Genomic DNA, 14037 nt, shown 5'->3' with positions numbered 1-14037 from the left:
AAAAACATGCCTAAATTGCCCCAAAGTGTGAAAGAGTGTGTGTATATGTATGTGCATGGTGTTTTCAATTCAGTTCAATTCAGTTTATTTGTGTAGCGCTTTTAACAATGGACATTGTCTTAATGCAGCTTTACAGAAGCATAGAAAAAATGCTCAAGTTTAAAGTTAAGTTACTATTTTCTTTTACCCTGTTTTATCCCTGTTTTATCCCTAATGAGAAGCCTGAGGTGAGGGTGGTGAGGAAAAACTCCCTGAGGTGATCTGAGGAAGAAACCTTGAGAGGAACCAGGCTCAGAAGGGAACCTCATCCTCATTTGAGTGACACTGGACAGGAAATAATGTAAATGTTGATAACGTCCTTTCTTCAGCAGCGAGGAAGTTTTCCTTCCTGGTAACCAGTGTTTCTGGGATCGACTAAGGATTTGATCTATTTTTACATATCTGATTGTTCCTATTGGCCGACTGACATCTTTTAGTGTTTGATTTGACTTGAATTTCCACATTATGCTGTCAGATCGAGCCACATGATCAGAATCCAATTCTGTCTTGTGGCCAAATTTCAAGTAACGTTTGGTGATTTGCTGCACAGCTTCAGTTCGGTTTTATTTGTACAGCACTTCTAACAATGGATGCTGTCACACAGCGGCTTCAGAAAACTAAATAAATTCAGCAGACGACACGAGGAAGATCCAGATCCAAAAGGGAACCCATCAAACTGCAATAAATTCTGAATAAGAAAAAAAACATGGCTGAAATCCAACATAGAGCAGAAGCTCGGGGAAGGAGAGTAACTTGAACTTGAACAGCACTGATGATCTACGACTAAATCACTGCGCTGTCATTATCTCACAGGCTTGCGAGATAACATCTTGTGGCTTGTAAACTAACCCAGGCCTGCAGGGATGAAAAGTAGATTTGAGGAATAAAAGATTTGCATTGCTGTGTGGACAAAAGAGCAAGATAAACACACAACAGATCATTGTAGTAGAAACTCGCATTAAATGAAAGTGAAGTTGTTTTTATTTGTCACATATACATTACTGCAGAGTGAAATTCTTTCTTCGCATATCCCATCCATGGGGGTTGGGGTCAGAGCACAGGGTCAGCCATGATACAGTGCCCCTGGAGCAGGTTAAGGGTTCGAGGGCTCAACAGCAGCAGCTTGGTGGTGCTGGAGCTTGAACGTCAACGACCCAGAGCCTTAACCACTTGATGCCCAAAATGTGATTTTTAAGATTTGTACTGAAAATAAAACTTAGTTAATTTTTTAGTTAAAACAAGTGAAGCTGTAGTTTCTGTAATGCTGCTTAATTTAGCCAGCGCTATTCTAGATCTCGTTCATCTTGTTGTTCGGAGTCGAATGGAAAGTGTGACAGATTTCCACTGCACCGATTTTCTTTTTAGAGGAAAACTCAAGCGTAAAGAACTGGAACACTTGCATTAATAAATGAGTCGTTGTTTTAGTTTGTTTTAATCCAGGAGGACGGCATGATCATCTACAGACCGACAGAAAAGCAGCCCTTCACTGACACACTGAGTTACAGCTTAGCGTCGACGCCGGTGCTAACCTAAGCAAGAGTGCTCAGAGCTAACGCAGCTCGCAGACAGAGACGCAGCGGAGGCTGTAAAAAGCCACACTGTTCCACGAGTGAAATTTCAGCCTCCTGCTGTAATCGTCTGAATGCCTGCAGTATGAAAATCCTCTGGAATGCAGCGAGAGTGAGAGCGAGAGAGAGAGAGAGAGAGAGAGAGAGAGAGAGAATGTGATATCTTTAAAGGAAATGATGCAAGTCCCTGAAGCTGAAGACATCTCCTGTTCTCCTCATCACACCCGGACTAAACAGTGAATTTATAATGTCCGTTTAATCATTCAGTCATTTCTCTCTCTCTCTCTCTCTCTCTCTCTCTCTCTAAATTCCAGTCTGATCTTTAATCTGACCATGTGGATGGAGCAGGTGTCTTGCCAGCTCTCATTGTGGAAATATTTTTTTCCGTTGTGTCACATTCACATGTTCCGCTTTCAGAATGTCACAGAGAGCTCAGAAATCGTCTTGGACTAAATACTGCAAGAACCAAGTAAAAAAAATTTATTCAAGAGGGTTTCATAAAGTGCCACTTAAAAAAAACAACTTTTATTATAGATTAGTTTCGGTCATTTTTTAGATTATTGTGTAATTGAATGCAGAGAGAGTGTGTGTGTGTGTGTGTGTGTGTGTGTGTGTTATGGGTGTTTTCTCAATCTCTATTTATTGGTTCATTTTTGTGCTTCATCATAATTATTTAGTTATTTGTGACATCACTATATAAAGCCTGTCAGGATGATATACACACAGTGCTTTATAACTCTTTATAACTTATTTTCAACTTTCTATCCATGTTCCCAATGTCTCTAGCGGCTTAATAACCTCCGCGAGCAGGCGGATCATTGTCACACACCAGGTTCGGTCTCAAACCTCTGAGCAGAATTTCACATTTTTTATACTTCAGACCCAAGATAACGCAAACCAGATTTTATTATAACCAAATATAACGAACTAATCCTGAACACCAGGCTCTGGCTCACGCCATAGCGCAAACATTATTATCAGTTATGAGCTGTTTCTGAACAAAGACACTGTGTTCTGGTGTGGAGAACAACAACCTGTCTTAAAGAGAGGAAACACACACACACACAGTGACAGACCACAGACCTACACTCACTTCAGCATCCTCAGATCAACCTGAAGTTTAGAAAACAGACACTTCTTTTGAACAAGTTTCTGAATAACAAATGAAACAATTTCTCTTTCTTTAAATATAAAAGATAAACTTGGAAAGTTAAGCAAACTCAGAGCCCTGGCATCTCTAGACTGTCGATCAGAATGATACAAGAATCCTTAAAACCCAAGTTCTGATGCTGCTGGGTGCTTAGAGAAGATCATAAACTCCATCCTGAATGATTTACCCACAGTGCAGTTTGGTGGGATTTAGCTCCTGCTTCATCTCCACTTAAAGGAAGCGATGGAGCTGTGCTTAAAATTTCTTACATTTGGTGGACAGGTCACCTTACAATTTATCCCATTTTCACACATTGAAGGTTAAGGGCCTTACTCAGGGGCCCAGCAGTGGCATCTTGGTGGACCTGGGATTTGAACTCACAACCTTCTGATCAGTAGTCCAACACCTTCACCACTAAGCTACTACATCCCCAGCCTAACGCCTTTACTCTAGCTAGCTCACTCATCTCCAAATCTGCTCAGACTTTCATGCTAATTCCCCCATCATCATTATCATCATCATCATCATCATCATCATCGCTAAGTATCTGAGTCTCAGCAGTGTCTTACAGCTGCATCGCATCCTTGGATTCGATCAACGTTTCCACAAGCTCTGCGCTGGATTTCTCATCAATACCATGTTGAGTTTTTTCTGGGAAACCTTGAGTGAGAAAAGAAACTCTAGAAGCTGTAAGTGTTTTTCTTTCTTTCTTTCTTTAACTTTTAACAGCAAGTGTCTGTTCAAAATATTTACTTATTATCTCAAAATATTGAGTTCTCAAGATTTTAGCATCAGATGACCAGGCTATGAGAGTAGTACAAATAATTTGTCCTATTTCATCTGCATCCTAAATGATTCTTCTTCTCAGCAACTAACAAAGCATTATTTTGGTATTCCAAGACCTAAGTCAAGAACAACAATTCAACATAATCTCTCAAATAAATTAACGGAAGAAAATGTGTCAGAAATGTTGAGGGAAATTATTCACTATTTAAGGAAACTTTGAAATCAGTCAAAAATAATACATCAGAATTGACGGGAGTCAAAAACGTGAAAAAGGAAGTAAAAAAAGAATATGAGATAAACATTTGAGATAAAAAAGTCAAGATTATTCATTCTTGAGAAAATGAGTGAGAATTGAGGAATTAGAAATTTCAGAGGTCAATATGTTGAGAGGTCTAGGTGTTGAAATGAATCATTTTCAACATATTGTTGCTGTCAAAATTGTTATGCAAGCCCCCTTTTTTTCTATATACAGCACACACACACACACACACACACTTCATGTCCTACTGTAACACACAGAGTAACTCCTGTCACTGATCTCATCCCTCCTCCGGCCTTCACGGCTATCTCCTGAGTGAAGGTGTGTCACTGGAGACGGTGTTGTGTCTGCGTCTCCACTCCAAAGATTACACAAGACTGAGATATGGAGGGAAAAAAAAGTTTGAGGAACTTTGAGACGGTGAGTGAGGAAGGATTGATATCAGTGCGAGGTCTCACCAAGACAAAATATCCACTCGCAGTAGGTACTATCCATACACTCACACCTACACACTCACCAACACTCACACCAGCTGCATTCATGATTCTGTCAAACAGAGAGTCCTCACAAACGCGAATGTGTGTGTGTGTGTGTTTGCACAGGATTCGTTTTAAAAATGGAAAAAACAAACTGTGTAGGTGTCAGGAAACATTCCACCCTCATTTCCACACTATAAGGTCTCTGGGGTAATGTATGTACACAGTCTATCCTGACATGTTGGTAAAGATCCACTGTTCTGCTGTGGGAATTGAGTTTTCACCGTTTTTCTGAAGTATGTTGATGCTCTAGGAAGCGCATGTTGTACTGATTTAGGCCCAAACCAAGCCAAAATGACTGACTGAGCTGAAAAACACCAAACCATAAAATACAGAAAACGTCCAAAAGGACTTCTCAGAAGAGTGACGATTCTTGCGGTCTGAACCAAGTTATTGTAAGCAACATGTGTACGCACTTAGAAAATGTTGAACTTTAGAAAATTTTGGGTTTTTCACTTGAGCCTCAAGGAGAACTGAATGGGTCCAGGACTCAAAGTAGAACCCTGTAGGAGGATAATTAGCCTTAATCATCCCTTTAGTAATCTTTTTTTTTTTTAAGTATTTAAGATAAATGTTGAAAGCCTGACAGGTTTAAAGTATTAAGAAAAATATAATGACTGGTGTTTTAAAGCTTCACACACTTCATTATACAATCATTTCACTTTGAACACTTTCTGATAGGACGTGATCCAAAATATATGGTTGTATGTTTGTATGCATAAGCCTCCTAGTGGTCTAATTGTCATGGCCCGGGTTCGATTCCCTGGCAGGGCACCACCCCAGCCACTGAAGAGCCCAGATAAAAAATGGGAAGGTTGTGACAGGAACCTGTGCCAAATCATGCGTATCGTATGATCTGCTACAAAACAGTGGACCCCGCCATCGTGCAGGACTAACGCTAGTATAAAAAAATATATATTTATACGCACAAGATCCCTATCAATTATTAACCCTGACTTGCATCAACACAAACCCACAAACATACATCCAGTAAACCTATCCGGATCAGAAGGTGTTGATTTCAGAACCCACCACCACCACCAAGCTAACCTCACCTTCCCAACAGCTACTCTTGACCAGTTTTAGGATATTAAAACAATTTTCTGTTCAGACACATGGACGTGACAATAATAGATTATAGATTATAATAATAGATTTCTTCACCCTAAGCTCCTGAAAGCTGCTAATGGCTGCATCATAAAAAAAAAAAAAAAAAAAAAAAAACGTGTCCAGTCTCATCTTCAAGCAGTCGTTCATTGCAGATTGATCAAAGACAAGTACTAAACATGCCACTGTTATTCAGCGCTTATAACAATCACCAACCTTGGATGACACACGTCCTCCAGGAGCCGTTAAACCACAGGATCATTTTCAACAGCTGCTCGGAGTTTCTGTACATCTGACCTGACAGACATGAGTAATTGGACAAACTTGCTCAGACTCACTTCTCTCTAGGATTCCAGGACAAGGATGCTTGTAACATACTCATGAGCTGCCACTGATGGGGCAAAAGAGCTAAACTACAACAGTACAACAGTACAAACTACTATTACAGTAATTGTTTTAGCCCCAAAGTCAGCTAGCTGCAATTGTTTGTCAAGACATCCTTTTAAGTCGAAACCTTGAGGCTGTCCTAATTTTGTGGAAAAGCAAGACCAAACTGGTTCCAAGACTCAGTGATAATAAAGTGAGAAGATACAATTATCGCCATCCTCCCACTGCATAGTGTGTTATTTCACCGGGTTTTGTTATGTTCTAGTGGGTTTGAGTGATGGAAAGGAAAAGAAAGGACACATTTATAGCAACTATCCAACGATACAGCAACCAGAGGCCATACACACACCAGTAAGATTCCACATTCACACCACACAGCCACACCCATTTGCGATTATGTCTGACCTGTACGGTAGACGAAGTTGGCCTCTGTCTCTGAGCAGGACGGCGAGAGGAGATCCTCGTCGTATTCGTTGGAGCTGAAGGAGCCGGAGTGGTTCCTCCTGCGGGCGTCCGTCACGCCGTTGGCCACCATCACGTGACGCAGCGAGTCGTTCAGGTAGCGGTGTAACAGGCTGCTCTTGTATTTTGGCGGAGACACATAGTCCTCAGCCAACGAGGCGTCTGCGGCCGCCCGAAGACCCGCCCCCACGCCGTTGCCCTCTTTTTTGATGACGCTCTGGTACATGGGCTTGCTGAACTCACCCGTCTGTGCCCGAGCAGCCGGGTCACCATCTGAGGACGGCACAGAGAACACAGGGAAACACAACTGTTCAGTATTTAAGCATCAACAACTGTGGCAACAACGGCCAGAAATACATCAGTGCTAATTTACTAATCAAGGAAATGACACAATGACAGGATGGAGAGGAATATTAAGAAAGTTAGTTTCAGTTAGATGACAGGTACTTTAAGAGTTCTGTAGATAGTCAGATAGATGTTCTTGGATTTCTTAGGGTTCTACTAGTAGAATCCGTTATGGAACTTGGATGGGATCACTTTTTCAAATGGCGTAGGTTTTCTGAAAGGGCTTCTACTTCTGGTTCTTCATAGATCCTTTAAGGGCTCCCCCAGAGGAACAGACTGAAGAACCTTTTGGGGTCCTTGATGGAACTTCTTTTTCTCATGATGCAGCTTAGCTAAAAGAGTTCAATCTAAAATATTTTGTAAAAGTGAACCCTACCAATTCAGGGTTCCCCCATAGGTACAACCTGACATTAACCTTAAGGGTTCTAGATTTCTAAGAGTGAAGCTTTCTAAAAGGGATTCAAACAGAAACTCAGCATGCTACATAAATCCTTTAAAGTGTTCCCCAGTGAGAAAAAGATTATGAAAAAGAAACCTAGCAGTCCAAGGTGCTACATAGATCCTTTAAAGGACAAACCAGAGAACCCTTAAGAGCTCTACCTGGAGTTCTAATCTTTTCTATTTTCTAAGGTGTAACTTTCTATAGGGTTTTATCCAGAATTCATTTGTGAAAAAAGGAGTTCAGTTACAATGAGAAACCCATCAGCTCTCTTCTACTCAGACCCTTGAAAGTTGCCCCAGGTAGAATAAAGAAATCTTTAATGTTCTAGATGGAACCTCATTCTCTAAAGAACCGATTAGAATTTTAGATGGAATTTTTTTTTTTTGGTCTAAAAGGGTTAACAACCCCAACACACACTGACCGATTCAAGAAACCTTTGTGGTTCTAGGTGAAACATCATTTTCTCAAGGGTGTGGCTTTCTAGAATGTCTTCAACTTATATATATTTTGTAAAAGAGAAAGTTCTCACATCTACTCAGATCCAGGTTTTCGTTCCAAACTAGCAGGAGCCACACCTGATTCCACCTGTTTAATCAGTTGATCTTGGCTTTCAGTAAACTTAAGTGTGGCTTCTGCTTGGTTGGAATGAAAACCTGCACCCACAGCAGCTCTCACTGGCTAGGACTGGACTTCCCTGCTGTAAGGGTTCCCACAGAGAGACATATTAAAAAATCCTTCAGAGTGCTAGATGGAACCTCTTCTTTTCTAATCATGTAGCTTTCTAAAGGGTTCAATTTGAAAAAGAAATAAAACAGTCCATGGATCTACATACATTCCTTAAGGGTTCCTCTTTGAAAGGAACCTTTTTTTTCCTACAGAGCACTCACGCCCTGAAAGAGTACAAAACATTTTCAAGTGGATTAAACCATCTGGATTGGATTGAGCTGAATTAAAACAAAGGGTCCACACGTGGAGGACGTGCTGTAAGTGAGACAGACAGGCAGGACATGGTGCTGAAAGACAGAGTTCCTCCAGCGTGGCCGAGTCAGAACCAGACCGAAGCACGGATCACTTCCATGCCAGGTCTCCTACGGCTTTTTGTTCGGGACACAACACCATGTCGTCCTGCCAGAACCCAATTATAACCCCAGCCTCTGCTTATCAGAACCACATGCAAGTATCAGAGTTCCTCAAACAGCAGCTATGTTCTTAGTGCTTTATGCATCTCCTCAACAAACAGATCCTAGAGCCTGGGTTCAAGGGAACCACACTGGAGAACATATGTGTCCCGTCTTGTTTGTCTAGAGTCCAGTGATTTCCCATGATTCGACTCAGCAGCCAGTCCAGGAACCAGCTGAACTTAAAGTACTCCCCGAACATGTCGTAATAAATCATTAAAATTAATCAGTGTCTCATATTTGATATGAAAAATGTTTCGTATTTTTTAATGCCAAAGGAACACAGGAACCTTTCCACATTTGAACTCTCATTAAAAAATCCCTGGATCTATAAATATCCACACAACCACGGATCAGGGATTAAATTTGTTTACTTAATTCGTTTTAATCATTTTTAATTCAGTCGAGGCTACGGTAAAACTGACAGTTTTGCATCTGGTGCAAATAGATTCAGGTTTATTTTTCAAAAACTAATGATTTCAGGGAAATTGGCCAATAAGAGTCAACATTGCTGGACAGAATTACGTGGTGTTGGTGTAGAAACGAACATCTCCCAGCTGACTGATGGGTTCAGTGAGGGTGTGTGTCTGCTCTGGAATGGGAAGTGTTTGCTCATTAAAACTGTTAATACTGAAACATGTCCTGACGTATCGCTCTCACCTCAAACAGATGCTCTATGAGCCTTAATGGCAAACTTACTTAGGCAAAAAAACGAAGGAAGAAATTAAATTAGAAAGAAAGGAAGTGCAGCTTCTATTCATATCTGCATTTGAATGTTTGACATCTAATGTATTTGTTTACGTTCTGTGTGTGTGTGTGTGTGTGTATAGAGATGCGTGTATATAAGATTTTAAGGCAAAATACTCAACTTCATTAACACAGTAGTAAAAACTAATAAAGAATTGTGTGTGTGTGTATGTGTGTGTGTGTATGTCCACACCTTCTGAGCAGGAGTCATCACTGCTGATGCTAAGTCTCTCAGCGTTGCCCTGAACGTATTTGTTGTAGAGTTTTATCCTGAGAGCCCAGCTGAGGTCTGGCTGCCGAACCGTGTTCTTCAACCGCCGTCGTGCATTTGCAAACCAGTTAGACACCTGATCATCACAGACAAAGAGAGAGAGAGAGAGAGAGAGAGAGAGAGGGAGAGAGAGAGAGAGAGAGAGAGATTACTTTACTCAAGCACCATGTCATAGCCATGTCTACTTTAGGATAGAGCTCAGGATAGTGTGTGTGTGTGTGTGTGTGTGTGGAGATTCTGTGCATATAGATAATATAAGTGAATGTGTGTGTATATATGGACTGGTGTCCCATCTGCAGTGTCCACACACCCACCCTGCTTCCAGGATAGACTTTGGATCAACTGTGACCTTCATTAGAAAAAAATGACCTCTGATACTATCCCAGGCATCAAAACAACCACTGACAGCTAACAGCACCATGAATGGGCAGGTCTTATAGAGTTCATCAAATTCAAAAACCCCTCAAGATGTGAAATGAGTATATAGGATAAGATACATCATATACAATAGAAGGTAGACAAATAAATATTATAGTATGAGCAGAAGCAGTGATTTTCCCAAATATCCAGATAAGTTAGAGTTCATTATTCAGCATGGAGATTATTCAATATTTATAAATATGGTTTAAGCTGAAAATCCACACACACACACACACACACATCAGTGAGTGCCACAGACTCATCATTCCTCCATTAACGCTTCTCCCGTCTGAGACTCAGACAAACCCGATGCTTATTCTGGCCTCCACTGTCCTCTGCCTAATGATAATAATAATCATAATAATCCTTCTCTTCGTCCACATGCTGTCTGTCTTCATGCAATAAAAGGTGTTATTTGACCCGGCCTTCTCCATTTCACAGAGACCAGAGGCCATTAGATGTTATACAAGAATAACTTTTCATGCCCAATAGACTTCAAGTGACTTATGACAGAGCGTGCGCTGGGACACTTCTTCATGCTAAAGTACTTACTCCTGAACTTTCTGATCTCAGTTTTATTTAGAGATCATATTCTGCTCGAAAAAGCCACGTGTTCGGACAGCCTTCGGCTTCAATAGGCCAGATGGAAGCCAGTGGCGTGTATAGAAAACAAATGATGCAGTGTGAAGCGGGTCTGGACGCGGTACGTGATCGAGGATCGCTACAGAGTGCAAAACGTTGGGTCCGTCGGAGCTGAAACAGAGAGCAGTGTAAAAGGTTGCAGATTTCCCAGAGCTATTTGTCAGCACGAATCTAGACCTGAGTGAGTGCTAACATGTGGCAGGACGTATCGGCTAAGCTTCATGATGTGTTGCTGTGAAGATCTCTACACAAAACCCTGTAAACCCTGTAACACACTCCAATACACTCCAAAATCCAATACACTGTAAAACTAACAGATTAAAACATTAGAGTGTCAATAACCAGCGGTGTGATGAAGACGAGCGACTATTCCCACTGATTATTTTCCTTTAACAGCACGACCTGAGGTATTTTATTCCTCTTATACCACATCAAAGCTCAACATATTACACTTTTATGCATTTATAGTTACATTTAACATTATGGAACGCTAATGCTCAGTTGCTCAATGCTACAGTCGCTTCGTCTCACCAGCTTCACTTCTGTCTTTCTCTTGAAGTTGATAAGAAGTTCCTCTGACGCAGGAGACTCCTTCTGTAAATGATAAATAAACGCCTCGTTTTTTAGAAAACATCGCCACGTCTTTGTTCATCAGTTGAATTTATTATGCGTGACGTGGAGCGCCTGCCGTACAAGCACCTACGAATGAGCTGTTGCTATAGCAACAATGAGTGCACTGATGTGTAACTACTAGTAAAGGAAACAAATCCACGCTTTCTGACCAATCAGAATTGAACAATACTGTGGGATAATTACAGAGGAATATCAATGACGGCAGATTGGAGCTGTGAAGTTTCTTTAAATATCTATAACCTGTGTTATAACTGATCTTGTATTATTAGAGATATAATCAAAGCATAGGATAATCATTTATAATCATGATCTTGCCAATATTGATATAACTCATCAGTCCCCATGGGATTTGTGGGTTTACTCCGGGTACTCCGGTTTCCTCCCACAGTCCAAAAACAACTACATTAGGTTGTAATTCTAAATTGCCCATAGGAGTGTGTGTGTGGTTGTCTGTCTATATGTGTGACCCTGTGATGGACTGGTGACCTGTCCAGGGTGTACCCCTGCCTTTCACCCAATGTGTGCTGGGATAGGCTCCAGCAGATCCCCGTGACCCTGATTTGGAATAAAGCGGGTATAGACGATGGATAAATGGATGATTACGTCACAACACACTTTCAGCCAAATCCCTCTTCCATTCACGTGTGTGGATCATGAGCACAGCTCTCATAAAAAGCCATTACAGAAAAACTAAAAAGCATAAAAAACCCACCAGTCAAATTTGCATCGCAAATTTTGAACAAAAAGACGAGTATTTTGGCTTTGACAATCACAAAAATACTCCTGGAGGGAGCGTGTCATCTAGGACGCACAACTCTTCTGTGTAGATAATAAAAAAATTCATAAAGTCTGGCAGTCCTGGAGGTAAACCTAACTGCGTATTAAAACTTGTTACAAACTGTGACGGAAATAATCAGGGCCGCGAGCAGATTTCTGACCGTCCAAAGAGACGAAGATCCAAATATGACCTGTGTGTCTGTGCACGTTATTAACCCTGATGTAGATAGGCCAGTTCACACACATCTGCTAACACTCACGCCTGCTGCATATTAATACCACATTAAACCGTCTGAGGTCGAGTCGCAGCGCCTCACTTTCACGCTGATGTTTCTGTTTGTGTGTAATCACTGAAGTACGCACAATTTCACACAGATTGGGTCAATGGGAGTTTTTACAGAATGACAACATTCACAACAAAAGGATCTAAAATGAGAAAAAAAAACCTCAGTGATGATGATAAACTCAGTGATACACAACACACACACAACACACACACACAACACACACACACACACACACAACACACACACAACACACAACACACACACACAACACACACAACACACACAGAGCTCAGATTAGACCTCAATCCTGTAATGGTGTGAAATTCATCAATACAATAAACTAAAATCATTCAGAAATCACCTCCCACACCTCTGTGTTCATAATGCATTATAACCACATCTATAAAGTGTCATAGATCCTACATAATACTGTATATAACTAGAACACTTTTTAAAGCATAAATGTCATGTGACGTTTTTGAGCAAGCTGAGCTGACATAACGCATTATAACTGTTCATAACATATAGAATGACTTAACACATGCATGAGAGTGTATATATAGTAAATATGTTACATTCATAACATGTTATAAGATCCAATTGGTTTGTAGCAATGTTTACAACTTGAAACGATGTATTATAAGTGGTGCTTATAACACAACACTCAGGGTGCACTATGCAACCTGGGGCTCAGTTATATAGTGCGTTATGAACATGACTTATAGTGCATCATGCTAATGATTCATAATGCATAATAGACTACTATGAAGTATTGTGGCTTTTCAAAAGTAATTAGAAGAGTGTACATACTGCCTTATGAACGCATTATAACATGATATCACTGTGTTCATAATTTATTACAGAGTATTATGAAGGCATTTATAACAACTCCAGGTTATTTTTTCCATTAAACTTATTCACACACTGTTATGTCGCGTAACCCTGCTGAGCATAAAGCTGTTATAAATATTCATAAGCAGCTTAAAACCTACATACATATGTTTTCCTAATAAGATTTTAATAGGACACTGGAGACTCCTTCTGTAGATGGCACTAAGGTGTGTGTGTGTTGTGTGTGTGTGTGTGTGTGTTGTGTTGTGTGTGTTGTGTGTGTGTGTTGTGTTGTGTTGTGTGTGTTGTGTTGTGTGTGTTGTGTTGTGTGTGTGTTGTGTGTGTGTGTGTGTTGTGTGTGTGTGTTGTGTGTGTGTGTGTGTGTGTGTGTGTGTGTGTGACGCGCTCACCTGCACCAGCGTCATCTGGGAGCCGAGAGCGAGGAGGATCTTCTCGGTTTTGGTGGGGTACGGATTGTCCCGGTGTTTATAGAGCCACTGTTTGAGCGGTCGAGCCATGTCCTGAAGAGCCTGACGCTTGTGACGAACTTTTCCTCCGTTCTGACGAGACCTGAGAGAGGAAAATGATAAATATCTATTTTTATAAATTTTTTAAATCTATTATTACATTCTACAGTCCAGAACAAACAGAACAAATGTATATTTTTAAAAAAAAAACATAATTAATTTTTAATAAATTCCACATTCAATTATTCAGGATCAAATAATCAGGTATTTCAGTTCATTTAGTGGACAAATATTTTTAAAATCCACATAAATAAATAAATAAAATAAAATAAAATAAAATAAAATAAAATAAAATAAAATAAAATAAAATAAAATAAAATAAAATAAAATAATAATATTATATTAATATTAATTAATATTAAGCATGTTATGTGGTTCTGTATAAACCTGTAAGCTCTTTATTCCTGGATGCTCCACCTACAGACATGACAGCATCAAACTTTATTAAAATTGTGTTCAAATTAAAGAGATCATTGCTTTATGAAGTGATTTACTCATCACTAGGGCTCAGAAATATCATCACTAAACTCCAGAATAACTCTGGATTGGATTTCAGTTCTCAGTAAATGACAGTGAAGAAACACAACGACAGAAAAGACTCCGGTTTTATTGTTTTATTAATGTTTCTGAATTTCTGTCTGTG

General features: G+C 40.1%; 1 protein-coding gene across 1 annotated transcript in view; it reads right to left on the bottom strand.

Annotated features, from left to right (window-relative positions):
- Positions 1-14037, bottom strand: part of mkxa (mohawk homeobox a) — a 35182-nt gene that overhangs the window by 16624 nt on the left and 4521 nt on the right. The window contains exons 3-5 of the mRNA XM_058406633.1: positions 13278-13437; positions 9200-9353; positions 6238-6567 (exon numbers count right to left, since the gene is read on the bottom strand). Of these exons, the coding sequence (XP_058262616.1) occupies positions 6238-6567; positions 9200-9353; positions 13278-13437 (644 nt within the window). The remainder of the gene's footprint in view (positions 1-6237; positions 6568-9199; positions 9354-13277; positions 13438-14037) is intronic.

This window comes from Hemibagrus wyckioides, linkage group LG13 (genome assembly GCF_019097595.1).
Source record: "Hemibagrus wyckioides isolate EC202008001 linkage group LG13, SWU_Hwy_1.0, whole genome shotgun sequence".
Classification (NCBI taxonomy): domain Eukaryota; kingdom Metazoa; phylum Chordata; class Actinopteri; order Siluriformes; family Bagridae; genus Hemibagrus; species Hemibagrus wyckioides.
The sequence above is the reverse complement of the archived record's forward strand: the minus strand, read 5'-3'. Positions and strand labels throughout refer to the sequence as shown.